We start from the raw sequence: 25,795 nt of genomic DNA on the forward strand, positions 1-25,795 counted from the left end.
CGGAGGAGCTGTGATAGCAGTACTTTCCAATCTTACAGATTGAGGTTGGACTGGACGCTTTAGGACTGAAGGCATATGCCACAATCCGCAGTCGATCGCCCTCAACTCTGAGTTGACAGACATTCCCCACTTTGACGGAGAATTCCCCTGAACAGCCTTTGCTTCTTCTGTTCAGAAATACAGGATGGTGTCTATGTGACAGAAAACCGACAAGCCAGGTAGCATAAGGAGCAAACAACCTAGAGGCCTCGCCTACCTCAACGGCCATCGTGTTACCAAGGCAAACGATCACAGTGACACTTTGCAGAACCTTGTCCTAGGCTTATCACCTTGATGATGAAGAAGCGAAGCATATCATCTCCCTCGAATGCACGACGACAATGATGCACCGATGGTTCAAATACGTGCATAAGTGTACATCTCATGCAAAGCCAGCAGGACACCAAGACAGGACCCGGCCAAGCTCTCCAGGTGCGCATATAAATCAAACGACCACCACGCCTCAGGAGAAAAGCAGCTCCAGCTCATGACCTTGACCGCTCGATAATCCATGCCACAGGTCACAGGATTGCAGAGCCCGAATATCCACTCACTTTGATCGTTTATCATTGCATTCGTCATTAAGCAAACTGTCATGTCGTTTCCACAGTTCTCGGCCAATCAGGACACAATCTGCAGGCTGCTTGACTTCGTGTTTGCCTGAGTTGTATGAGCTAGCCCAGCCACTGCATCACAACTGTGTCCATTTGAAATCTAGGCTTTGTGCAATGTTGTACGTCTCTCTTTGCATGTTGGCTGGATCATCCGCACAGAGGCTCATAAATGCTTGGAGGAGCGGAATCTTGGTAAGCGCATCAATGGATGCATCCTGCGGTGGCGAGGTGAGCTGCATCCTGTCGAGAATGAGGTTAAAAGCCGCAAGCCTCGAATAACGAGAATCGAGTACGACCAATGTTGTTGTTTGTGTCATGATTGGCAACATCCTCAGAGAGCAGCATTACGCAGATTCTGCAGCAATACTGGCTGTAGGTGAACCTGCCACTACATGAGGGCAAATAGGAGACAATCGGGAGAAGAAGTCAGTAACGTAGACCCGCTCGATGTAGTGTCGATTGCAAATATTTGGCGATTCAGAACGGCTGCAGAGAACACAACGATCCGGGAACAATTCTGAAGGTAGCTCTCCATCGGCGCCTGTGATTGGACAGGAACAGGACTAGATATCTCATGGACCATTACCACTAACATTCCCATGACTTCCAGAACACTTCATACAGCTTGCACTGAAGGAGGTGAGATCCGGATCTTGCCTTTAGCTCCTGAGGGTGTCGTACGACCTCGTTCCACGGCAGACATGTAATGTTCGTTATGAGGTCAACTGAAGTGACGATAGGCTCATGCTGCTCGGGATGCCGAAAGCAAGTGCAACAATACGAGCCCGATTCGGGGGTTGGAAGAGTTTCCTGTTATCCATTGGTATCGGCAGCGGGGATATTGCGTCTGATGCTTCTCGGTCGTTATCTTTTGGTGGCGGCTCTTAATCCTCTGGACCTGCATTTACGAGTCAATCCTGAATATGCATGCAGCTTCAGGGCGTCGGGCATCAGGGTCTCGAGATTTGAAAAATAATCTATTTCAGGGCCGACAACAACGACCGAAGGCTCAGTATGAAGATATCCATTACGGCGGCTTCTCGGTCCATTTCGAAGCCTCATACATCTGTCCTGCAGTCTTCGAGATTGAAGTGTACATGCAGGTCATAGTCTCACCGAACGCCATGCTGAGAGTCGAACGCAAGAACACGATGTGGCTAATCCGGACCGGACCTCCCGCTGCGCTGAAAATTCGAGATTCTGATGCACTCTCTCTTGATCTGTCCTCATCAGGCAGAGCTGCTGTGCACGTGGAGTGCCCGTTGCAGTAGTCGCGGACAATTCATGAGATAGTGAGGTACATCCAACGGCTGGCTGCATACTGATAAAGAAGAGGTCTCGAGCCAGAAGTGAAGTATGCACAAGTCCGGGCAACCAGAGACTGTGCTCCAATCGTTGTTTAACCTTCCAAGAGCCCGGTAATCGTCCAGAATATGGGGGCGGGAGAGAAAAAGCATCGCTGTGGTGCGAAGGAGATATGCGCGAGAACTGGATACCTCAAGCCGGGCGTCAGGGCACATCTCGAGATCTCTGCACAAAGCATTGGATCTCAAGAAAGGAGAACTTCGAGGCATTCACAAAGAGTCGTTTGAGCTGAAGTTGTTCCTCTTGATGAGTTGTCAACTTGAAGGACCCGCCAACATGTTGGAGCAGTGGCCCACGAATCAAGACAATATCATTGCAATGTCGTTGTCGAATGTTGCCCACGTATCCTAGCAATCTCGTATCCAGATATCTGGGGATCAGGGTCCTTGAAGTTGGGGGATCTGCCCAAGGATGGAGGCGCCCTTGCAGCTAGGGCCAAGTGCTGCCCAGGTGTGCCTGACATATGGTCACATGAAGGTCATGTGACAGTGACTGAATGGAGAAGAGACCTCCTGCTTTGCAATTATCAACCTGTATAGTAGCTTTTGAGGCTTTGGAGTCACAGTTGAGCTCAATTTGTAGAAATAGTTCACCAAAAAAGTGGTTGAATGAAAGTAACATGAGCGCGTGGCGCTTAACCTTAACCTTAAAACCAAATCGCGCCTAAAAGTTGCCCGCAATGCAATAATCGCGACTCTCAATCTCCAAGAAAGAGACAACGTGATTGGGAGATAATTTCACCAAGAGGATCAAACGCCTCGATCAATACTCGGGAAGTTGAACTTTCTCGACACCATGAGTGTCCTCCTCGAGACCTCGGCAGGCGACATCGTCATCGACCTACTCGTCGACTACGCCCCCAAACTCTGCGAGAAGTAAGTCAACGACCCAGCATCCTCAATTTATAAAATAACTGAACACATAGATACTAAGACAGTTCCTCTCTTTAGCTTCCTGAAGCTTTGCAAGATCAAATACTACAACTTCTCCCCCGTCTACAACGTCCAAAAGAACTTCTCCTTCCAGACCGGCGATCCTATCGGGCCTGGCGCGCCAGGAAGTGATGATGGCAGCTCGATATGGGGTGTTCTCAATGGGCCTTCGAAGCGGACCTTTGTGGTGGATATACATCCCAAGCTGAAGCATGCTGAGCGGGGAACCGTCAGCATGGCTACGATCGTATCACCAAGAGATCCAGACGAGCGCCTTGCGGGCAGTCAGTTTATTATCACATTGGGCGATGATCTCGACTATCTGGACGGCAAAGCTGCGATATTCGGAAAGGTGGTTGAAGGCTTTGATGCTTTGGAGAAGATCAACGATGCTTTCTGCGACGACAAGCACAAACCCATGGTAGACATTAGGATCAAGCACACAGTCATTCTAGATGATCCCTACGATGATCCGCCGGGTCTTGTCGAGCCTCCAGAAAGTCCGGTACCTACACCAGCACAACTAGCCACCGTCCGGATTGGAGAAGATGACAAGCTAGACGAAGAAGGGGATGCTGAAGCCACAGAAAAAGCCCGACGAGAACGTGAAGCAAGAGCACAAGCCTTGACCCTGGAAATGGTTGGCGACCTCCCATTCGCAGAAGTCAAACCGCCAGAGAACGTGCTCTTCGTATGCAAGCTGAATCCCGTCACCACAGGTTTGTCTATGTCCCTCCATGATCCATATCAGACCCTAACGTCTCTTAGACGAGGACCTCGAGTTAATCTTCAGTCGTTTCGGCAAGATCCTTTCTTGCGAAGTAATCCGCGATAAGCGAACCGGCGACTCCCTCCAATACGCCTTCATCGAATACGAAGACCAAGCCTCCTGCGAACAAGCATACTTCAAAATGCAAGGCGTTTTAATCGACGACCACCGCATCCACGTCGACTTCTCACAATCCGTCTCGAAACTCAGCGATACGTGGCGAACAGCCACGAATTCGAAACGGAGACACGGAAGCGGTGGGTTCGGTGGCGTTAGTGGGTTGGAGAAGAGGAGACAGTATAAGGTTGAGGGTGGTGAGAGGAGAGATAAATATGGAATGGTGTATGACGAAGAGGAGTTGAGGAGAAGACATGAAAGAGATGAGAAACATAGGGAGGATGAGAAGCGAGATAGGAGTCGGTCGAGGAGTCCGCAGCGGGACCGAGACTATGGATCTAGGGATGATAGGCGAGGTGGGAGAGGAGACCGAGGACGAGCTAGTGGAAGCGGCAGAGACCGGTTCGATGACCGAGATCGAGACCGTGATAGGCGAGGTAGAAGAGATGACAACTACAGACGGCGATGAACATGCTTCTTTCATATCTCAGAAAAGGAATGGCGTTTGGCGCATTCTGGCTTGGGACAGAGGCATTAAGTTCATGGTCTTCTTGAATTCATCTACCCATAGCATCGCGCAAAGCAATTAAAGCAAGCTTCCCGCGCCCGCAAAAAAATGCAAGTGTAACTCCCCAGCTTAAGCAACCAAGCAAATATCATCTGCTCTGCAGATAAGCTGCAATGCTCCACCCGCAATCATGCAAAGGCAAATCTCCCCCTCGCATCTCGTGAATATCGCAACATTACTCTAACCTAACATTTCGACGTCCGCCTCCCGCTCCTTTCCCTTTCCCTCTGGTTGCAATGCTTTGGTCACTTGCGTCGAATCAACTCCCACTTCCTGGTGTTCCTTGCCTTTGCCCTTGTCTTCTTGCTCTGCAAAGTCGGCTCCAAACACGTACCTCACGCCCATCATAATACTTTGTGCTTTGAAAACACCTTCTCTCTCTCTTCGTGTTGATCGTGAAGGACATTCGTTCTCCTTGTCAAATTGCAGTCCGAACCACTTTCCAACTTGCTCTTTGGTAGCGTAGGCGAGAACCGAGTCTTGGCATAGGTCAACTGGTGTCCATTTTGTTGCAACCACGTCAGCTGGAGGGGAAATAATTGAAGATGGAGCACCTGAAGCAGATGCTGAAGAAGCAGTTGTGGGTTGCGGGCGTGAAATAGATGGAAGTGGCGTAGGGGTAGTATCAAGAACTGGTGGTTGTACAGGATCATCTGTATTTGAGTCCGTTAAGTCTGCACCTAATGGTGTTTGACTCTTTCTTGGGTTATTACTAGAACTTCTTCTTGACTTTTGTGATTGTGCCGCTTCCGACATCCTGGCTGTATAGGGCTTGGGTGGTGGCAAGATAGGGGGAGTAGTCGCGTCGTTTTTATTAGTGCTGCTCTGAAATAGAAACCTGGATGGATTCTGCGCTGTTTCCTTTGTGCTTGACATGGTTCTGGGAGGCGGACCCATCGTGGGAGTAGGGGAGCTCATGCCCGAAGGACGAGCTCTTAACGATCTCGAAGTTACATTCGTTTCCTCTGGTGTAAGTTTGACAGAAGAAGAGTTCGGTGGACGTGACATCTCAACTTCACTCAACCTCCTGGTCTGCCTTGGTGGAGCTTGCTTGGGTGCTTGCGTTGGCAGTTTACTTGGCGGAACAAAGCTGTGGAGGGGGAATTCGCCATTCGTTGGGGTTGTCATGGAAGTTGGGGTCTTTCTGATATCAGGGAACGTACCACTCTTGGGTGTAGGTGCCTTCCTGCCTTCCTTCGTATGAACGTACGATCTTGTGGTGAGTGGACTTGACATATCGGAATGGGCGACAAGGTTGGCTTTCCCCGTTTGAATAATAAGGTTTGGTTTCGGTTTGCCACCTGTAGGAGCTAAATTAAGAGGCGTAGATACAGCATCTTTGAGTGTAACATTCGGATCATTTGCCGATTCAGAAGCTCGCCTTAACTTTAATGGTGTATCAGACAAAGATCTTCTATAAGCTATTGAGGACGGTGGTAAGATTGGTGTCTCGATAACATTTCGTTGGCTTGCCGATAGTGTTGCCTTTAGATCCATGCTCGACAACGATCTTGCTAGTGTTGCCACTGGTACATTGCTGCTGGATCTCCGAGGCTGTCGTACAGACATGCCAAAGTCGTTACTTGCGCTAGTTGATGTGGGAGACATCTCGTTGTCAGTGCTCTCTCCAGCATGTGATTGAGAACGAGAAACCACGCTGAAAACTCCTTGACGAGGTCCTGTACCAGCTTGGTGACTACTCTTACTCGGAGTTGTAGCTATGCTTGGCCTTCTCACCACACGCTCTTGTCCTCTCTTTGATGCTTCTAAAAGCTGATCGTGAAGCTTACTTCGTTCGTCGACAAATTTTTTGCCCTTATCTTGAATCGGAGTACTGTAAATACTATGTGGAGTGTCTCTGGACTTGGAAGTGCTCTTAGGCTTAGATGCGTCCTTGTGCTCAGGAGTTTCTCTAGGCTTTGGACTAGGCTTTGGAGAAGGCTCTGGCTCTTGAATTCCCTTAGCGGTTGCCTTCGGCTTTGTGGAAAGCTCTCTCTGTCTCTGCACTGTCTTCCAGTCAGTTTCATTGAGACCGTTCACAACCAGCAATCTAGCCTGGTGATAGCTTGCTTTCAATCGATTTGTAGAAGAATCTTTGATTTTCGAATTGGTGGGATTTGACGTATTGTTCTCCTTCTTGTTTCCGAATCTCGAAGCTCGAATCGTGGTTGAGTCCGCAGAGGAGGATCCTAGATTGTTGTTAATCTCATCAGTGGGTTGGTCTGTACCGAGTAAGCCCTTCAGTTCTCCTTTGGAGACCCTTGGTCTAGATCGTTGTGATTTATGCTCATTCGGAGGCAACACTGTGAGTGAACTTGATGCGTCAAGGTACTGTTCATTATTGTGCAACGCTGATTCTTGCCGGCTCTGACTTGCGGTAGCGTCCCCAGCGTTGCTTCTCGAGTGGGTAGCAGGAGTTTCTACCCTATTCGGGAGTGCGCTCGGAGTGTTGATGGCACTAGATGTGGAATTGGGAGTCTTGGGAGCGGACTTCTGCTTTGAGGATGATGCCTTTTTGTTGGAACTCGATGGTCGAGATTTTCTAGAACCAGAGCCATCAAGTCCAAATGCGAAGTCAAAAGGCTCATCAAAATTGCCATCCATACCGAAATACACCCTTGATTTATAATTGCTTGTGCTCCCGTTGCTCACATGATCAGGCTTTCCCGTCATACGTTCTTGACTTCTGGTGCGGCTGGAAGGACTATCTGCAAGAGCAGAAGCAGAAGCTGGGGTCTGATAATTCTTGCTATTTCGGGCCTTGGAAGATGGGGCAGGAGTCGGAGACTTTTCGTCAAAGTGCATCTTCTTGGTTCTCTGTCTTAAAGGTCTCTGGTTACTCCGAACGGGTGGTTGACCATTGGCATCTTCTGCTGTAGTAGCGTAGGTGGATGGGTCGCCCTGGAAAGGCGGAATTTCTACAGCCACGATAGACTTGGCGCGCTTGGGGCTCGGCTCGACTCCATTCCCAGGACTTGATTCTCTGCCCCTTTTCTTGGGAACATCTCTGGAGCTACCGGCCTTGTTCGTAGAAACCACGGACGCGATGGAGTTAGAACGACTTCTCGTCGGACCTCCAGATGTTCTCGGTCTGTCGGATATTCTAGGTGGAGCCATGCTAGTGGTAAAGGACTGAGTAGTTACGACTCTCTGAAGACGTGTACCGGATTTTGAAATGGTCTCAATGTGGTATCCTTCATCTGACTGTCGAGAAGAGCCAGCTTCGCTCTGTTTCGAGGAGCTCTTCCTAGTCGACCTACGACTTCCAGCTGGCTGATCACTCGCCGAGCTAAGCTCGACCGCAGTGGTTTTTGCAGTAATATTGGAATCACCCATGCTAGGTTCTGTACCGCACTTTTCGTGGAGATCTTCGATAAGTCGCTTCCGTAGTCCTGATCTAGGCTCATCAGGGACTTCGAAAAGAGTTCGTGCAGGCCCACAATATGCAGAAGGCAGCTTTCGCTGTGGTTGCACAAGACCGACACTGCTTGGTAGGACGAGGGTTCTGCCTAGAGCAATGACGACCTGAGTTCGAAACCTGTCAGTTATCTGGTCGAATGTTCCTTCCTTATCCAAGTCCAACCAAGTCCACAAGCATCTCAAGCGACAATTAGAATAACTCACATCAATGATTCCAATATTTCGACCGCCATTATTCTTCTTGGCCATACCTTCTGGCATCGCCAATTTGGAAAGATCCTCCAGATATTCTCCAATCGGGGATCGGAACACACCATATTTTCCGGCTCTCCCCCATTGATCTGCTTCGACAAGCAATGTTTCATTGATCTTGTTCCACCTGCTGCATACGTTTGTTTCGACAGGACCGTCAGACTTGTTCTTACCCTCTAACAATGGCAACACCATGAACGGGCATTCTTTCCCATGAGGAAGTCTTCTTCCAGAGTAGTTTGGCTGCTTCTCAGCCGCAGTAGCAGCTCGCACTGTCTCCGCACGGTATGTTTTCGACATCACAAACTCTCCGTTGTAGAAGATGTTAATGGAGAAATCTTGTACGTTGATCGAGTCCAAGGAACGTGGGAACGATTTCCGTGAGAATTGGCATTGAACCTTGACCGGAATGGATTTCTTGATTGGCTTTTGGACGCTGTCCTTAGTCAAGACAGGTTTCGTAGGTTTTTGTAGCCATCCTCTTGAGGCACTATCGGCTCTAACTGTTATGCTGTCAGTCCACAGCTCAAAAGACTTGAAAGCTTATCTCACGCGTTAGCTTACCATTATCTTGTTCCACGATAGGACCCGGAGGACTAGAATCGAAATCAGTAGGAACTGAAGAAAGCGGCGAATCGCTATCCTCGATCAGGCTATCAATTGAGGGAAGTTCCGGCAATGAACTTGACTTTGAAGGTGCTACATCAGTGTGGGCAACTGTGGAACCTGTGTCTCCTTGAACTTCTCGTGTTATAACGTCCTTACAGCCATCAAGAGACTGAGGTTGACGAAAGAAGAGATCTCGACCAGCATTGACAAGATAGAACGGCGCACCACTTTGACCTAAGAAGTCGACACCATGACGGCCTTGGAAATATTCTTCCGATACTTCCTCCAGGGCACAGCCAATGGACGGATCGCTGGGGAATATTCTCTCGTCGGCCACTGCTCGCTGCTGCTCAGCATCCCAGACATGGAGTCGGACAGAGAAGCCGAGGGCATGATAGGTCGGCATGGCTGCAGATCAAACTGTTCGAAATAGTTCGTATAATTTAGATGGAGCCCTGAATATGCTTTGTTGTATTGCCGTGTATCTCGACGCGTCGAGTTGCGCGAGGAACTAGATCTCTGAGAGATCGAAGGAAATTCGAGGCGCGGACAAGACAGAAGATGAAGAGTCAATGGCGGGTTCCACCCAAGTAATGCTTTGATTCAAGCATATGGACCCAGATACGAGATTTGAAATAATGTTCTTGGCGCATAGCTGTTGCCCGATCTTCGATTGTATTCGCATCTGAGAATTTGTTTGTTTCCTTTAGAAGAAGAAACAGGTAGGCGATAATCGGCCGCTTTTACTCCAGCTCCGATGCGATAAGTGAATGATTGACAGCATAACAGAACATGTACGTTACTCCTGGATGTGAATTGCATCTGTGGTGTTCAAGAATCGCTTTAAAGCTTCTTGACATTTTATGCTCGCCAGTCTTCATGTAATTATAGTTGAGGATGCAGCTTGCTATTCCTCGCCCTTGAACGCCTTACAATGCAACAAAAAGCAGAATATCAAACCATAGCCAGATCAACCCTCACTGGTAATAGCCTGGAACGTCCCACCCTCCAGCTTCTCGCCAAGCAGAACAATCGTCTGCTCATACACTCTGGCAACATCCATTTCATACTTCAACTCCTCAGCATCCCATCCCGTGCTCTCCATCTCAGCATCTGTCTCCGCACCACTCTCATCAACATCTATTTCCAGTATAGGCTCCTTGCCCATAACATCAACGACTATAACCCTCGTTTGTTCGACTAAGCTTTTACACCTAATCATATCCGTCTTTGACATCCCAGCTCTCATGCCACCTGAAAAGCCTGGTAATATCTCACCCGTAACATCGTCCTCACCTTTCAACAGACTAGCAAATGCATGATCTAGCTTCTTCAAAAGTCCAAACGTAGCTCTAGGAGACGGTGGAAATGCCGTGAGGTATGAAGTCACTGACCCTGCAATATTGAGCAAGTATGGGATCTGTAAACTTCTGTTCATACAAACCTTTATATCAGCACAAACACAAGTCAGTATATAAATGAGGAAGAAAGACTTACGGGGTGCCAGATAGCCACACCACATCAACAACTTCACCCAGATCCTTGGCTACTTCACTCATGCTCTCATATCCCTTTAGAGCTGAACTCTCATTCTCACTCAAAGGTTGAAATTTCTTCGCATACCGTCTCGAAATATGCAATAATCTCCCCTCAACATACCGTCTCGCAGCATCTTCCTTTGCTGATCCAGCTTTCAAGGGATGTGAGCGCGGGTGAGGGAGATTTGACGCAATAGAGTTAACTGACGCATTACTCGGAGCAGGCGAAGGATACGAGGGTACTATGAAGCCCCCTGGCTCATTATTTGAAGACTCGGTCATATTTGTGACGTTATTCTTTGAAACGAATTCCTACATTTTTTCCACAAAGCATCATAGATGAAAGGGATGTCGTCGCTTCAAGCCTGGCGCAAAGTGAGGTGTGGCTGAATCACGTGGTGATAGATACGCCCCTTGACCTTCGAGCTCAACTTTTTTCCCTTCATCAAGCATCAACACCATAACATCTCCCTTCGCCCACCTCACCAACCACCACTCGTACAGCGAATCTATCCAAGATGGCTCCCAAGCAACAGCGCATCCAAGTCGGAAAGGCCGAAGTCCGCCGCCCAGCACAGAAAGGCTACCTCAGCTCTACCTACCAAACATTGACTTCGCCCGAGAACGCCAGCGTGGTTAGGAGCATTGCAGTCTTTGGTGTCGCAGTTGCTTTTTTCTCGAGTTCATGGAGCGAATTCTTGTTGCCTCCGTACGTACACCCAATTCTTGCAGACATTGATGGATGGGTACTGATGATTATCTAGTTTGTAAAGGAGCATTAGTCTTATGCGGCATGGACTGGATACGGAGGAAGGGATGGCAGATGTGCGATCATAATCAATATTGGGAGGGAAGCTGTATGATAGTGAAAGAAAAGCCCGTCTTCAGGAACGACTGGAATGAGATGTTGACGGAAGTGTACAAAATCGGCGGCCTCGGACGGATGCATCACAGGCGTTTACGTATATCAATGGATGGATCTCAGCTTCTCACAAAATTGCAGACTTTCTGTGGTTAAATAACTCTTCATAAATTCATTCGTGAGGAGAATGGTGTACCTCCCAATCAATGATCGTATACATGCAGTCAATAGGCTGCTGAATATGTTACACGAAATGTCTTCCCATCGAAGGCATGATCTCATAAACCGGCGCCAAACTCCCATTTCCCCTGGCCAATGTCCAACTAGTGCTGGCTCCACTCAATGCTGTCGAGTGCGATGCCCTCCTGCACCAGCTCCCAAAGTGGGCTCAATTCTCTCAAGAACGTGACTCGCTCCTTAACCGCCTTCAGAACATAGTCAATCTCGCTCTCAGTGGTAAATCTACCGATACCAAATCTGATACTGCTGTGGGCACTCTCGTCACTGCTGCCCAGTGCACGAAGCACGTAACTAGGTTCGAGTGACGCTGAAGTGCATGCACTGCCGGATGACAAGGCAATATCCTTCAAAGCCATCAAGAGAGACTCGCCCTCGACGTATGCGAACGATACGTTGACACACCCAGGGTAGAAGCTGTCTGAGTCTCCATTCTGGGTTGTGTGCTCAAGTGATAGGAGACCCTTGAGAAGTCTGTCCGAAAGATACTTAATTCGCTTGGAATCATACTATGGAAAAGTCAGAAGATACTCGAGACATAAATGCGATGATACAGATGATTCATATTCAATCAGTAAATGTACTGTGTTTCGTCAAGGAAGCCTCAACTTGCAAGCAAGGAGATCACTAGGAAAGCCATGCATATGTAAAAGCAGATCATCATGTAATATGAGAGGGGAAATTGAACGCATGGTGGTACTCACAGCAAGTTCCTCTTTCGCAATGCGGCACGCCTCACCGAATCCAACAACTAGAGCTGGTGCAAGCGTGCCGCTTCTGAGACCTCTCTCCTGTCCACCTCCACTGATAATGGGGTCGATTCTGACCCTAGGTCGTCTTCGGACGTAACAAGCTCCAATACCCTTTGGTCCATAGATCTTGTGTCCTGAAAGGGACATCAGATCAATATTCATCTTGTTCACGTCCATTGGGATTTTCCCGAAGGCTTGTGCACCATCGGTGTGGAAGAAAACCTTCTTCGACCTGCACAGCTTGCCGATCGCCTCTATTGGTTGAATAACACCAATTTCGTTGTTCACGGTCATGATGCTGACAAGAGCTGTATCTGGTCGAATCGCAGCTTCTAGCTCGTCCATGTTAATTAAGCCATTGGACTGGACTGGAAGGTATGTGACATCGAATCCTTCGTCTTGCAAATGCCTGCAACTATCCAGAACACATTTGTGTTCTGTCTGCGAAGTGATGATATGCCTCTTCTTGCCTGCTCTGCCAAAGAATCTTGCCACGCCCTTAATACTCATGTTGTTGCTTTCGGTGGCACCGCTGGTGAAGATAATCTCTTTTGGATCAGCACCAATGAGCGATGCGACATGCTCTCGAGCAGTCTCCACTGCCTTGTCGGTCTCCCATCCGTATGCATGCGTCCTAGAGGAGGAATTGCCGTACAGTCCAGTATAATATGGAAGCATAGCATCCAGGACGCGAGGATCGACCGGAGTCGTAGCTTGCATATCAAGATAGATAGGCCGTTGTCCTTCATCCATAACAGTCGCTTGCTGTAAGACGCCTGCGAATGTGTCAGGTGAAAATATCAAAAGTTCGGACATAATATACACACCAGCCATTGGACTCATCATAGCATCAGCGTTGACATTGGTTCCTGAAATAATCTGATTCTCAGGGAGCTTGCCAGTCTCTGCAAAGAAGGCTTTCTGATCCGCACGGATTGCTGTATCGATGTTGACCTGCGCACTATCCTTCTTCGTCTCAGAGACATATCCCCTCTTCACGGTCTTTTGGTCTGCTATCCCCGCAACTCGAGTTGTGGCGGAATTTCTCAATAGATTAGATGCTGAAGCTGGCTGCTTCAAGCAGAGGCGTGAAGCCTGCCGCAGTGACTTCGTTGCCAATGTCGACATGTTGCAATATTCGTTAAAGAAGAATCTGATAAGATCAGAGCTCCATGAGAGCAGAGGCAAATATATTTTGTTCTCCGAGACGGAGATGGCTTACAGAAGCGAGCTAAGAAAATAGTTCAAAGGACTGAAGCGAAAGCACTATGATTGGTCGATGTCATCGTGCATGCGAGTTATGAAAGAACCTGGATTATTTGCATAACTCCACCACATTTGATAGAAAGAACATCGTCACTTACTTACAGCTGTGCGGAATACTGCGGATTTCTTTCTTGTCAATAGATTCACTTTGAAGAGAGTCGCGGAGTTTTATTGAAAAAGGCATCTGTCTCTAAAACTACCGACATTCCCAGTTTCTTGCGGCGCGATTCACTCAGCCACAGCCATTCCTCGTCATCGTACCTTCGGGTTTGCCTTGCCAGCTCCGAGAGGGTCCAAAATCACGCTTTACGCACACCTCAAGTCAGCGCCGTTCTCAATCTCCCTTTGACAACATCAGCAACCAGCGCATTCGATTCCTGGACTCTGCGAGAATAAACCGACCATCTACGGAGTTTTTGGTCCATCGGGGAGAAGGAGATGTCCTTCAAAGGCTTTCAGAAAAGCGTCATTCGGGTAAGCTTGCAAAAGGGAACAGCGGGGTTGTCGCACGACGACTGACGAGATGGCAGGCGCCGCAAACGTTCAAGGCGAAATTCAACATTGGAGAGCATACGAAAGATGCGGTCTATATTGATGCCGAACGGCGGTTCCAGGAGTTGGAGACTGAGACCAAGAAACTCCACGATGAGTCGAAGAAGTACTTCGATGCTATCAACGGAATGATGACCCACCAAATCGAATTCTCGCAAGCCATCGCCGAAATCTACAAGCCAATTTCTGGCCGAGTATCGGATCCAGACTCCATAGTTCAGGAAGGGAATCCGGAGGGCATCCGGGCTTGCGAAGAGTACGAGGCAATTGTGAAGGATCTCCTGGCCACATTACAACCCGAGCTGGAGATGATCGAGACCCGAGTTATCCGACCGGCAGACGAATTACTAGAAGTAGTGAAGGTTATCCGAAAGACTGCAACGAAGCGACAGCATAAACAACTAGACTATGACCGACATCGAGCAACTCTAAAGAAATTACAAGATAAAAAGGACAAAAGTCTCAAGGATGAGAAGGCGATGTACAAGGCCGAGAACGATGTGGAACAAGCGACTCAGGAGTTCAATTACTTCAATGACTTGCTAAAGGATGAGTTACCGAAACTGTTCCAATTGGAACGGGAGTTCATCCGACCACTGTTCCAATCCTTCTACTACATGCAGCTGAACGTCTTCTACACTCTCCACGAGAAGATGCAAGGATGTGACATTGGATATTTCAACCTCCAGCTCGACGTCGAAGAAGGCTTCGAAGCAAAACGAGGAGACATCCAATCCCAAGCCGAAGCCCTCTCGATCGTCAAATTCAAAACCACCGGAGCTAAGCGACCTCCTGGCAGACTCGGAGCCCCGAACAGCAGGCTCGCCATCGAATCCGGCAAGTCCTCACCACTCTCTCCCAAAGCCATAACCGCGGGACCCTCCTCGCGGCATTCTATTTCCAACGACGACGAGAAACCACCCCCACCATACTCGACCGGCTTGACGCCTGGCAGCGGCGAAACAACCGTCGCGCGTGCGAACTCGACCGGTGCCGCGTGGGGGGCAGCAGCAAAAGCAAAAGGAGCAGCTCCGCCTCCCCCAAAGCCAAAGCCCTCGAGATTGAGCGGAGCACCTGCAGCGGAGACGGTGACGGCTCTATATGACTACGAAGCTCAAGCAGAAGGAGACCTGAGCTTCACAACCGGAGAGGTGATTGAGATCGTCACAAGAACAAACAACGAGAATGAATGGTGGATTGGAAAGATCAAAGGGCGACAAGGACAATTCCCAGGTAAGCGTTTGCCAACGGCCACTGTCTGCCAGATAGGAGAGATCTGAGACTGACTCAGACAATAGGAAATTATGTGAAACTTAATTGAGATACGTCAAAGAAAGCCAAGATACCTTCCCTTCCCAGCAAAGTTTCACCCACGCACGCATAATGAAGAGACGATATCTCAAGGGATTCGGAGACCGGCGTGAAGCTATCTACCTATCTCTCTGAAGAAAGGAGACACGCGGCGGTCAGAGTGGGATATAAGGGTTTCTGCATGGGTTTGAAGCAAGCAAGCTGGCAAGGCAGTCGATGAAATTAGCACAAGCATGTAATACAGAGAGTTAATCGAAGATTTTCTCCACGAGCTACAGTAGTATCGTTGAGCCGCTCCCAACCTCAATCATTTGCATACCCAGGTATTACCCGTTGATATCCCTAATGAGAAAAAACCGCCCAGCCTTATCTTTAGCCCCTTGAAAGCCGTGCACCGAAAATCTCCAACCTCTTCAGTTGCGGGTAATAGCATAAGCCGGGTCAGATGAACAGTATCCCTTCCCAGCATCCAATCCCCAAGTCAATTCGCTGCTTTACAAATCATAATGCCTCTTTTCTCCGGGGGCAGAAATAGTTCAAGGGTGTAATGCAAGTGGCCATATTGCGTACATCTGACCGAGCCAGCCTCGTCCCCCCCTCCGACCTGCCACTTTCGTTTAATTCCACCCGTCATATGTTATCTGCGTAAAAGGACGCTGCTTTATCCGCCTCGTGCGGGAAAGAAAAATTGAAAGATGCAAGGCAGAGCGAGGCAGAACGAGGCAGACGAGGCAAACGTGGAGAGCATATTGGCCGAACCCCCCACCACACAGGAACAGAGCCTCATCATGCCCCTCACCCCACTCTACTTCATTCGCACAACTTCGACATGCGAAAGATCCCTTGTCTTGAAATTTCTTCTTCTAGCAACCTTGAAATTCGTCTCCAATTGAATAATTCATTGGATGATAATCAGCACATGATTGCTTCACCATGTGAGGTTGTTCCTGTTGTGTGTTGCTTAGTGCTGGCTGATGCAGCCAAAGATATTGAATCTACGCCCGACTGCTTAGGTGTGGCTGCAGGCTAAGTCGGAACTTTCAAGTCTAGAATACAATGCATGTACAGTACATCCGATCCTGTACGACCCTGCTTCTATTGTCACACATTGGACGATTATGCACTTCCATTTACCAGGGAACTGTTGCAAAGGTAAGTTCGGCTTGTGGGAAATCAGCAGATTGGTTCAAGAAGAGGGGTTAGCCGCTGCTGAATAGAAGAGGGTGTCGTTGCCATGGATGACAAGATGAACTTTGAAGCTAAAACAGCCTCTAGCATCAAAATGCATGCAATAGAGATGCAAACATCGAATAGGAAGTATCCGCTATATGAAGTTTGGGACGAGCTGGTTTCTGGCCGTGATCTCGATGCCAACGCACGAGCACAGTAATAGAAAGACGAACTCCGTCTCATTGACTGTTGGAGGACCAATAGAAAAGTTCTGGAGAATGGTTCCTCGCCCAGCTTCAGTAGACAAACGAAACCAAGACGTGGAAAAACTCGTACATCAAATGCCAACTCAGAATGCAACTCCACTACGCCTTCTTTTTTTGATCCACCCCAAAGTAAAATCCCATATTGATATCCTGATACATAGCTCGTTCTTTCCAAGCCCAATTGCCTCGCCCGGACCCCGCTCTGGTGCGTATGAGAGACGCAGAGGTCTTTTGAACATGGACTGATGCACGGCCAGCGGTAACTTGCGCCATCGATGTCGTATTGAGGCATTCTCTTCCTTTGCCTTTCCTGTCGACACTGACCGTCCTATCCGCTTCCCCCACGTCTATATACGTCTTTCTGGAACGTGTTCCGTGGTTGTCGAGCTCTGCCCCTGCCGCTCTGCCATCCACATGGGGGCCTTCACCGACACCCTTCATACCCCACTGAGAAGTACCCCAATAATCCCATTTTTTCAAGCCTGCCAGCCGAACTGAAGGATCAAAGCAAATGAAAATCAAAGCCTTTGGTCCGTTGTGACTTCCAGTGACATAGACCATGCTTCGCTCGTCTGCAGTACCCTCAACATTACCGAGGTGCGAAGGAGGGTTCATCAGCTGATAGACTGCATCGAGTTGCTCATCCGGGTTGTTGGGATCTTGAGCGGCTGGCCAGAACGTGATAGGTGGAACTTGGTACATTTCGTGAAGCGCAGTGCATAAATCGGACGATGGTTCTCGAAGAAGCCCGGTTGAGTCTCTAAGGACCGGGCCGAGATTTCGGGTTCCTGCTCGTAATCTGAGCCTCTGTTTGCCTTGCCAGTCGTCTGGATGTGGATCATCTACCAGATCCAGAAACGTGCTGCATGAAGGATTGTAGGTGCGTAATCGACACTTAGCTAGCGTAATCGTTGGTTGGGCAGAACCGTCGTTTCCAGGATGGGTATTCTCGGGTCGTCTGTTGGGCGCGGCTATGTAGTTCGGGTGGTCGTCCTTGTGTACTAGTTTCCTGAGTTGCTCATCCGGGAAGAACGGTATCTCGGTGTCTTCGGAAGCCATCGAAGTTGGAGCGGAGCTACTTGTCGACCCTGTCGAGGAGCTGGAAGCTGTGCTGGTAGAGGATGCTGTAGAGGCTGCTGAAAGATTGTATTCTTCTGAGAGAGTTGGATCAGGAGGCAACCAGGAAGGCATGACAAAAGGCTGAAGCGTGGAATCGGAGAAGGAGACGTTTGGTGAGCCTTCTCCATCCTCGTCGTTTGCCGTCTTTGGGAATATGAGATCCGTTGTATAATAAGTTCGCTGACTTTTGCTCGATCCCAGGTACCATTCTTTCCTCGCCTCAACAATCTTGAGCTCGCCTGAACTCTCGTCTCCGACCAAGCGAAGATTAGTCCAACGGTCATCGATGGGCCCTTCTTGATGCTGCCTTCTCCACATGCTCTTGTTTTCGGTCTTTTCCAACAATTCCGTACAAGGAGAGCTCAAAGGGAAGCGAATACAATGGTAGAAAGACGTCCAGTCTATTTCTTCGACTTCGAATGAAGTTTGATTGGAGAGGCCGTAGAAATAGCCATCGTATAATTCAAAACAGATTGTTGAGCCAATCTCAGAACCTACCATATCTGGAAGATGCACCTTCTGTTCAAACCATGTCCTCTCTTTGATATCAAAGCCATAGATGACCCACTTTTTATACCCATCTGTTCCAACCTGTGAATGTGTGCCATAATAAAGATATTGCTTGTTGTGGCGCACGAATATCTTGTCTGTTGAGTCCAGTTCGTGTGCAACCAGTATTTGCCTGGTCCTCAGGTTGAAAGCTATGAGCCACGCAGTTGAGTCAGGGCCAGAGGATCTATAAGTACAAGACAAAATGTAGTCTGCGTAGTAGAGGATCTGGAAAAAGCCGTTGGTGTTCTCGCCAATGTCTGGTAGTGCGTGTGAGAGAAGTGACGGTATGCTGATAACAAGTTCGCTCTGACCAGAATGATGGAGATTGAGGACACGGATCCTGTCATCTAGCGTGTAGCAGAGAACACCTTTGCAATACAGGTAAGCATCACAGAAACCAATGGTGGCGACGATAAACGGCGAAGCAGCGGCAAGAGCGTCGTGCCGCTTCAGCGCTCTCCTCAGATTCCGAGCATTGCCACCGCCTAGGCTCACCGCAGCAAGGGCTTCAGTGGAATACCGCAACTTGGTCTGACACACAAACTCATGTCAGCTATGCCACTTTGATAAAGTAGGTATGCACATGACGTGATGTCTGGGGGTAGCTTACTTACCTGAAGGATTGACTTGCAGATTCTTTCGTCTTGGAAAATGAACCCGAAATATTTATTTGTCCTTCCGAGGCAATAGACATCTTGTAAAGTAAGGTAATCGATTACATACGACAGAACCTCAAAGGGTAAACCTGTCAACGAAGACATCAGACCAAGAGAAGAGAGTTCTATGTTTCTTGAACTCAGAAGCTGGTCAGTTGATTGTGGTATATCAATAATACTAATAGTTGAGTGAAGGTAAAATAGTATGATGTATTCGACTGACCTGTGATTGGATATGCGCCAGTTATCTCATTGGTGTCGGTGTTCCAACAAAAACAAGGCGGGCGTACTGAATGATCGCAGCACTTGCATGATGAGTGTAGCAGGACGGACTTATAGCCCCGATGAGAAAGAGCCGCAACGCGGATCCCATGTTGTTTACGAACACCCCATGTATGTTCGAACTAAGCATGACTAGATGTTTCAAGTTTAGACACGTAAGAGACATTCCTGGAATGAGCCAATATTTTCTCCCCGCCGCTTCAAGCATTGAGTTCGTGCGGGATTCGTGGCTGCATAGGACAACGTATCATTGGGAGCACAGAATGTCCACTTTCCGCGTCAGAGGCTCTGAGCTCTGAGATGAGGCTGCACTTTGTCCCATCTGGACCAAATGAAATTTCCTAACTTGGGCCAGTTCTGATTGGTCAAGTCTCGGCAGAGCCTCACCAACCAAGATAAACTGTGCAAAGCCGGATAAATCACCACGACTTTCAGTCTGGTGATGCGCTATTTCGGCCCAAGATGTGATCTCTCAGTTGACAGACAGGCTGTCGCTTCTTCCAGAGCTCGAGATGTCAAATTAGACGTTATTCGAGGAAAAGATCGAAAGAACGCGGGACAATTCCTGGTGGGCAAAGGGAGCCGCTTTCGACGAATTCTCAGGTGCGCCGATTCCGCAAGAAAAAGGATTCGACAGAGCTGTCATTGGCGACACCGAGGTTGCAATCCATGCACTGCCTCATGCAGGCATTCGCAAGCATGCCACTGTTGGGTGTGGCCAATTAAACTTCGTCGCTACTGTGAGATTTGTGTCTCCCCTGCATGCAGCCAAGCCAAGCCAGAGCAGAGCCGCAGAGCCGCCAAAATTTGAGAGAACTCGCACCCCCGCGTCACATTGCGCGACCCAAAACAAGTCGCAGAGCCGCATTCTGGATGATGCTGGACTCCGAGGTGGAGATACCAACATCATCACTGCCGATGCCGCTGCCGTTGGATTAAACCGGTGTCCAATTAATAGTATTGAGATTTGAGTGTGGATACTTCTTGGTAAAGCATGTGTCATGCCAGCTCCTCAAGGTTCAAGCCTCGTCTCCTTCATACTGTAGACCCATTGTACGTATCGGTAATGGATGTCCGACATCGATGGTACCATCGGAAGAATGGATTGACGTGGATTCGTCTAAAAGAGACGGTTTGAGCCTCGAGGCGTAGTACCCCGCATTCTGTCGATGCAATCATAAAAGCCTTCGATCAGTCTGGGCGTAGGACATGACATGAACATTGAGGCTCAAGCGAAGAGGTGACATGTCATTAACAAATCATGCGGTTAAATGTTGCCCGGTTTTTGTGGAGACAGCTGATAAGACGAAGATCAAGCCATCATCGGTGCCGGACGAGGAGGGGTCGAGCTCGCTCTGGATTCTGATGACACGAGGTTTGATGTGACACCTCAAATAGGCTGTAGCTTGACTAAGCCCAAGAACGCCTTGGCTGAAGCCGTCATTGCTGAACTGCATGAGTATCATGCAATCAAATAAGGGATCGGAATGCTCACCAAGGTAAATGGACCGACAACGACTGCTGACCCATGAGGCTCTATTTTCTGGGGGCCGAAAAAGAGGGACTGTGTTGCCTGTGGCTGTCAAGTGAGGAAATATCCTTGTGGTGCGACTGGACGATGCGAGTAGAGGAAGGTTTCGAGAGTGAAATGTTGCAGACAGAATACGAGCGAGACAATCGGAAACAAGAACAGGAAAGAAGACTTTCGGTTTTCGTAACACGAAAGGGAAGTTGCGATATATCAATCAGACGATCTCCCAGCAGGCAGTCGTCCTGACTCATCCAAACAGGAAGCTTCAAGGGAGAAAGCTGGCATATCGACGAATGAGTGCATCTCAACTTTGAACGTAGCTCCTCCGAAAATCCCCGCATCTGTAAGGATATATAAGCAGCCACAGGACGCAAAAGGGTCAACTGATCATGATGAGCGTACAGTACACGTTCCAGCTCCTGGTTAGTTTGCCACTCGATGTGGCAGTCAAGATCTCAAACGCGCAATCTCCCGGAGGTGTTCATTGTCCTTGACATGCTGGGACAATGGGAAATAGCAAGAGAAGCTTCAATAGCAGACAAATCTTGTTCAAGGTATGTGAAAATCAATTAAGAGGTCATAGCAACAACCCACGACCTTCATTGCCAGACGCTAGAGACCCAAAATCGCTTAGCTCTTTTCCTCCCCAGTTTCTCCTTAGTTTCGCCGGTCTAAAATTTCATGAATGGGGGTCGACATCACCATATTGAAAGTAACAGTATTGCTCCAAAATCTACTTCAATATGTTTATATAAAATAATATCCTTGATACATGAGCAGGAGAGCAGAGCTTCAATGGGACAATTCGCCAATTTCATCTCAGGAGCACGGGTAGACCCTAACTCGGCGCCACCCTACCTGCTCAAGATACGGTCCTCGAAGCTGTTCATCCTATCAACGATATGCATAGCAGTATTTACAGACATCTTCTTGTATGGGGCGATAGTGCCAGTAATTCCATTCGCGATCCAATCCCGAGCAGGTGTTGAACAGTCATCTGTTCAGAGTTATGTATCAATATTGCTGGCTTGCTACGGAGCCGCACTGCTTGTGCTGAGTCCTGTGGTAGGATGGTACGCAGACAGAAGCTCATCGAGACGCTTTCCACTTCTGATAGGCTTGCTAGCATTGGCAAGTGCAACCGTCATGTTGTGTCTCGCTCGTACAGTCGCCTTACTTATTGTGGGACGTTTGCTGCAAGGCTTCAGCGCCGCCATAGTATGGGTAGTGGGAATGGCACTTCTCGTTGACACCGTTGGCGAGAAGGAAATCGGAGAGACCTTGGGATGGGTTTCCATCAGTATGTCAGTTGGCATTCTGCTGGCTCCCTTATTGGGAGGAGTGGTATACAACAAAGCAGGCTATTACGCTGTGTACTACATGGCATTCGGTCTAATTGGCTTGGATATTATACTCCGTTTGACCCTCATTGAGAAGAAGATCGCCCGGCAGTGGTTAGATGACGAAGCCGATACGGAAAACATGTCTGATCCCGAACAAGGATGTCAAGATTCCCAAAACACGGAGGACGAAAAGCCCAACGTCGTGGAACCCAGCGATGGTAACACCCATGAGTCGATCCCTGAACCTGCAGCAAGCCCTACAACAATCCCCAAAATCCGGTCCAAATGGCCCCCAGTCCTCACCCTGCTAAAGTCCAGACGTCTCTTGACTGCACTTTGGGGATGCATTGTCCAAGGCTCGCAAATGACAGCTTTTGACTCTGTCATACCGCTCTATGTACAGCGTACATTCCACTGGAATTCCATTGGAGCAGGCCTGATTTTCCTCGCCGTTTTTATCCCAGGATTCGCCGCCCCGTTAGTAGGCTGGGCGACCGACAAGTATGGACCTCGCTGGCCAACGGTCATCGGTTTCACCATGGCAATCCCGTTCTGGGTCTTGCTCAGATTCGTAACGTATGACAGCTTGGGCCAGAAGGTTCTGCTCTGTGCTTTGCTGGCGCTGATCGGTGTTGCGTTGTGTCTTACGAACCCACCTCTTATGGCAGAGATCACGTATGTCGTGGAAGCGAAAGAGAGGCAAGAACCAGGACGATTCGGAGCCAATGGTGCGTATGCTCAAGCTTATGGCTTGTTTATCACTGCATTCGCGGCTGGCACACTAATAGGTCCTGTCTGGAGTGGTTATGTTGAACAAGCGGCTGGATGGGGAACGATGTCGTGGTCGTTGGGGTTGTTCAGCATCTCGGGTGCTATTCCATGCTTCATTTGGACAGGAGGCCTGATCACTCAGAATAATGCCAAAAGTGCTGAAGAGAGAGCTGCTGGGAGACCGCAGCCTGTGATACCGGGAGCGGAATCCAATGTGGTGTAATATCTAAATGTATATAAGCGTTAGGGACTTCCATATAGAGTTATAATGTCTGAAATCGAAGAAAGAAGCTGTAGGAACCAGGGGCCTATGGTCAACTGACTTGAACGCGTATGTTCTGAATGTTCAGAAGCGTTGGTGACTTTACGTTGCGTTATCATTGCATGGCATTTGGTAACTGGAAGCGATGCTAAGCGATATAGACGATGACCAGCCATGTGGAATCCTAGAATCAGCAGAGTGACATACATACCATAAGGGCTTCCGAGACCCAGCTCCCCTATTGTCGCCAGTACGTGGATCCCGCTTTATCCGAAGAGAATTGAATCAGCTGGGTCTCGACGCTGACAATACATTCGAGAAGCTGTCCTTCCGAGAGCGGCGAAACTGGGCCTTCTTACCTTCGCTACTACCTTAGGCAGGTTGCCTTCCATGTTGCAGAGTGACCTCGGACTCACTTATAGATTTCTTGTACTCGGATGCATGCCTCAGAAATCTTACCTCTACCATGGGATTTCACTTTATGAATGCATAGTCAAATTTCACAAGTTGACCAGATAGGGTGAATACTTGGCAGATGATCTCATTGACTATGTCAAGAATTGCACCAATGTTGTCAGCATTTCCTTTGTCATCGTCTCTTCCTCCGTATCTCCGACTATTGTATCAAGTTGTTCTATAAATATTAGTAAAGACCCTAGATCTGTTCTGACATAGGACATACCTTGAATCGTAGCCTTCACCACCGCCAGTGTCTCATCTCTATCCGCAAACAGAGTCCTTATCCTCTTCTCGGCACCTGCATCCTCAGCCACCAGCCACGCAAGGATAACATCCACTGTCTGCAAACAGAACAACCCAGCGTCTAACCTCCTACTCAACCACTCATCCGCCATCTCCTCTTTCTCCTCAGCATCAAGCTTCGTCTGCTCACTCCTAATCTCATCATCTACCGCCGCTACCTTCTTCGCGTAATCCCTTCGAAGCTTAACAAGCTTCTCGATCTTCTCGTAATCCTTCTCTACGAACTTCGCTAACGTTCTTATCCTCCCTGCCTCTCCAGCTGGTAACGCTCTTAATAAGCTAGAGAATATGCCCAGGAGATGCTCAGTAGTAGCTCCATCCTGCTTCTTCATGAACATGCTGAACACCACCTTGAGCCCCGCAGCATCAACTAACTTCTCAGCCACTTCTGCACCAGCCTGCCCTGCTAACGCATGGTCCATAAGTCTCAACGCTCGAGGTTTACTCATCTTGCCCTCTCGAATCATGATGAGACAGAGTTCCACACCTTCCGCTTCGACGAATTTTTGCTTCCCTTCTGATTCATCGACGACACAGGTCAGGGAATCGAAGACGTTTTCCACGAATTCTTCTTCTTCTGTTCCCTTTACTGGATCTCGTTTTCTGTAAGCGGCTAGTAGTTGAAGGAGTATATCGACTCCATCTAACTCGCAAAGTTTCCGCCGGTTCAGGGGCGAGGATTGGAGAAGGATGGCGAGAACTTCGGCTGAGTATTGTTTGTTTTGCGTGACTGGTGATTCTTTCTTCTGTATCCGTTGTAGCAGCCACTTCAGTACTTCTGTATCCTGTCCTATCTTCTCTGACAGTGACACTTGCGAAGCAAGATTCTCCAACACGGAGAGTGCATGATAGACACCACTCCTGTCACTCTCGTTGCCCTCTTCAAACCTTCTAAAATTCGACACCAGAAGGTCAAGTAAATCGGCCTCAACCATAGCATCCACAATGCCCCTCCATTGTACTTCTTCGGCCTCAACATCTTCGTCCGTCAGCTCGGCAACGATCTCAATAGCATCAATCGCAATATCTGTATTCTCATGCGCCAACAAGCCCACCAAACTTCCCACACAACCCAGCTTCGCGAACTCCCCATAAAGCTCGGGATGCTCAGCCAGGATACTCAATGCCTTAACATCAGTATCCAAATCGGCTTCACTTCCCATAAACTTCGTAGGATCGTCCTCAAACTTCGCTCTCAGCTCCGCATTCTTCGTAATCTTCTTCTCGAAATTCAAAGCCAGTTTGCGAAGCCACGCTGTATCTATTTTCTCCGGCGCTATGTCGGCAGACTCTTGTCCTTCCATGTAATCTAGTATTTCATTTTCTTCTTGCGTTACGCCTCCGCCGAAGAATCGTCCTTCTTCATCGTCTGGTATGTCGGGGCCGTAGTCTTCGTCGTCGTCAGGAGGTGCTGTTGGTCCTGCTTCCATATCTTCGTCTTCTGGTTCTGAGACAGCGGGTTGTTTGCCATTGAATTTCGCGTGGCCATTGGGGGCGAGCTTGGCGGATTTGTATATTTCATCTGCGGGTGTCAGTGGGGTTTCGCAGATGAGATTTGATTGATACGAACTTGGATCTCGAGATGCTTCTAGCTTTCGTTTGTTGCTGGGAAGAGCGGGCTTCTGTCAATACGTGAGCAGTTTATTCAACCATCTGCGGACTTCGAAAGCTTGCCTTGAAGAGATCATCGAGGCTTGACATGTTTTTAACAGCCTCACGGTCGAGGCTGCGCGTTCTTGGGGATTATGAAAGAACAGGGACGAAATAGCTGTTGTTTATGATTCGACGGACATTCCATACGATTTAGTATCACTTTGTACGTTGGTAGATACAGTTGTACGTGGTGCTCTTGAGTTCTGCAGCTATGTTGTTTTGTAG

The 25,795-nt window shown here is 48.6% G+C and overlaps 9 protein-coding genes across 9 annotated transcripts; 4 read left to right on the forward strand and 5 right to left on the reverse strand.

Annotated features, from left to right (window-relative positions):
* Positions 1-2,813: 2,813 nt before the first annotated feature.
* On the forward strand, positions 2,814-4,305 carry LY89DRAFT_582838 (putative peptidyl-prolyl cis-trans isomerase-like 4; the record flags this gene model as incomplete). The annotated part of the gene is made up of 3 exons (XM_018209186.1): positions 2,814-2,893; positions 2,969-3,669; positions 3,719-4,305. The coding sequence occupies 3 exons, from the start codon at positions 2,814-2,816 to the stop codon at positions 4,303-4,305; spliced, it is 1,368 nt and encodes a 455-aa protein (XP_018072418.1).
* A 147-nt stretch (positions 4,306-4,452) lies between these two features.
* LY89DRAFT_36448 (uncharacterized protein) lies at positions 4,453-9,373 on the reverse strand. Its single transcript, XM_018207018.1, has 4 exons — positions 8,641-9,373; positions 8,029-8,579; positions 5,118-7,929; positions 4,453-5,057 (listed from the first exon to the last, which is right to left on the reverse strand). The coding sequence occupies exons 1-4, from the start codon at positions 9,089-9,091 to the stop codon at positions 4,585-4,587; spliced, it is 4,287 nt and encodes a 1,428-aa protein (XP_018072419.1). The 5' UTR covers positions 9,092-9,373; the 3' UTR covers positions 4,453-4,584.
* Positions 9,374-9,655: 282 nt separating this feature from the next.
* Positions 9,656-10,505, reverse strand: LY89DRAFT_706653 (uncharacterized protein; the record flags this gene model as incomplete). Its single annotated transcript, XM_018217545.1, has 2 exons — positions 9,656-10,115; positions 10,183-10,505. The coding sequence occupies 2 exons, from the start codon at positions 10,503-10,505 to the stop codon at positions 9,656-9,658; spliced, it is 783 nt and encodes a 260-aa protein (XP_018072420.1).
* Positions 10,506-10,700: 195 nt separating this feature from the next.
* Positions 10,701-11,335, forward strand: LY89DRAFT_684004 (uncharacterized protein). Its single transcript, XM_018214796.1, has 2 exons — positions 10,701-10,932; positions 10,988-11,335. The coding sequence occupies exons 1-2, from the start codon at positions 10,742-10,744 to the stop codon at positions 10,992-10,994; spliced, it is 198 nt and encodes a 65-aa protein (XP_018072421.1). The 5' UTR covers positions 10,701-10,741; the 3' UTR covers positions 10,995-11,335.
* Positions 11,237-13,471, reverse strand: LY89DRAFT_781165 (cysteine desulfurase). Its single transcript, XM_018222455.1, has 3 exons — positions 12,902-13,471; positions 12,027-12,850; positions 11,237-11,831 (listed from the first exon to the last, which is right to left on the reverse strand). The coding sequence occupies exons 1-3, from the start codon at positions 13,200-13,202 to the stop codon at positions 11,409-11,411; spliced, it is 1,548 nt and encodes a 515-aa protein (XP_018072422.1). The 5' UTR covers positions 13,203-13,471; the 3' UTR covers positions 11,237-11,408.
* On the forward strand, positions 13,422-15,480 carry LY89DRAFT_684006 (BAR-domain-containing protein). Its single transcript, XM_018214797.1, has 3 exons — positions 13,422-13,814; positions 13,871-15,125; positions 15,191-15,480. Exons 1-3 carry the CDS (start codon positions 13,779-13,781, stop codon positions 15,211-15,213), a joined length of 1,314 nt encoding a protein of 437 aa, XP_018072423.1. The 5' UTR covers positions 13,422-13,778; the 3' UTR covers positions 15,214-15,480.
* Positions 15,481-16,738: 1,258 nt separating this feature from the next.
* On the reverse strand, positions 16,739-19,071 carry LY89DRAFT_668260 (uncharacterized protein; the record flags this gene model as incomplete). Its single annotated transcript, XM_018213033.1, has 2 exons — positions 16,739-18,841; positions 18,925-19,071. The coding sequence occupies 2 exons, from the start codon at positions 19,069-19,071 to the stop codon at positions 16,739-16,741; spliced, it is 2,250 nt and encodes a 749-aa protein (XP_018072424.1).
* A 2,503-nt stretch (positions 19,072-21,574) lies between these two features.
* Positions 21,575-23,116, forward strand: LY89DRAFT_582965 (MFS transporter-like protein; the record flags this gene model as incomplete). The annotated part of the gene is made up of 1 exon (XM_018209190.1): positions 21,575-23,116. The coding sequence occupies one exon, from the start codon at positions 21,575-21,577 to the stop codon at positions 23,114-23,116; it is 1,542 nt and encodes a 513-aa protein (XP_018072425.1).
* A 587-nt stretch (positions 23,117-23,703) lies between these two features.
* Positions 23,704-25,618, reverse strand: LY89DRAFT_696496 (beta-catenin-like protein-like protein 1; the record flags this gene model as incomplete). The annotated part of the gene is made up of 3 exons (XM_018216841.1): positions 23,704-23,789; positions 23,838-25,439; positions 25,579-25,618. The coding sequence occupies 3 exons, from the start codon at positions 25,616-25,618 to the stop codon at positions 23,704-23,706; spliced, it is 1,728 nt and encodes a 575-aa protein (XP_018072426.1).
* Positions 25,619-25,795: the final 177 nt, after the last annotated feature.

Source organism: Mollisia scopiformis (assembly GCF_001500285.1).
Source record: "Mollisia scopiformis unplaced genomic scaffold LY89scaffold_10, whole genome shotgun sequence".
NCBI classification, from domain to species: Eukaryota; Fungi; Ascomycota; class Leotiomycetes; order Helotiales; family Mollisiaceae; genus Mollisia; species Mollisia scopiformis.

What these genes read in the sequence shown, in the direction of transcription:
- LY89DRAFT_36448 (XM_018207018.1), bottom strand. Translation starts at nt 9,091, where the DNA reads ATGCCGACCTATCATGCCCTCGGCTTCTCTGTCCGACTCCATGTCTGG. An exon ending in TATCGTGGAACAAGATAATG is followed by an intron (nt 8,580 to 8,640) that starts GTAAGCTAACGC and finishes ACAGCATAACAG; the next exon opens with TTAGAGCCGATAGTGCCTCA. An exon ending in AAAGTCAAGAAGAAGTTCTA is followed by an intron (nt 5,058 to 5,117) that starts GTAATAACCCAA and finishes ACTCAAATACAG; the next exon opens with ATGATCCTGTACAACCACCA.
- LY89DRAFT_684004 (XM_018214796.1), top strand. Translation starts at nt 10,742, where the DNA reads ATGGCTCCCAAGCAACAGCGCATCCAAGTCGGAAAGGCCGAAGTCCGC.
- LY89DRAFT_781165 (XM_018222455.1), bottom strand. Translation starts at nt 13,202, where the DNA reads ATGTCGACATTGGCAACGAAGTCACTGCGGCAGGCTTCACGCCTCTGC. An exon ending in TATGATGAGTCCAATGGCTG is followed by an intron (nt 12,851 to 12,901) that starts GTGTGTATATTA and finishes ACACATTCGCAG; the next exon opens with GCGTCTTACAGCAAGCGACT. An exon ending in TTGCGAAAGAGGAACTTGCT is followed by an intron (nt 11,832 to 12,026) that starts GTGAGTACCACC and finishes ACTTTTCCATAG; the next exon opens with TATGATTCCAAGCGAATTAA.
- LY89DRAFT_684006 (XM_018214797.1), top strand. Translation starts at nt 13,779, where the DNA reads ATGTCCTTCAAAGGCTTTCAGAAAAGCGTCATTCGG. An exon ending in TTCAGAAAAGCGTCATTCGG is followed by an intron (nt 13,815 to 13,870) that starts GTAAGCTTGCAA and finishes ACGAGATGGCAG; the next exon opens with GCGCCGCAAACGTTCAAGGC. An exon ending in GCGACAAGGACAATTCCCAG is followed by an intron (nt 15,126 to 15,190) that starts GTAAGCGTTTGC and finishes CTCAGACAATAG; the next exon opens with GAAATTATGTGAAACTTAAT.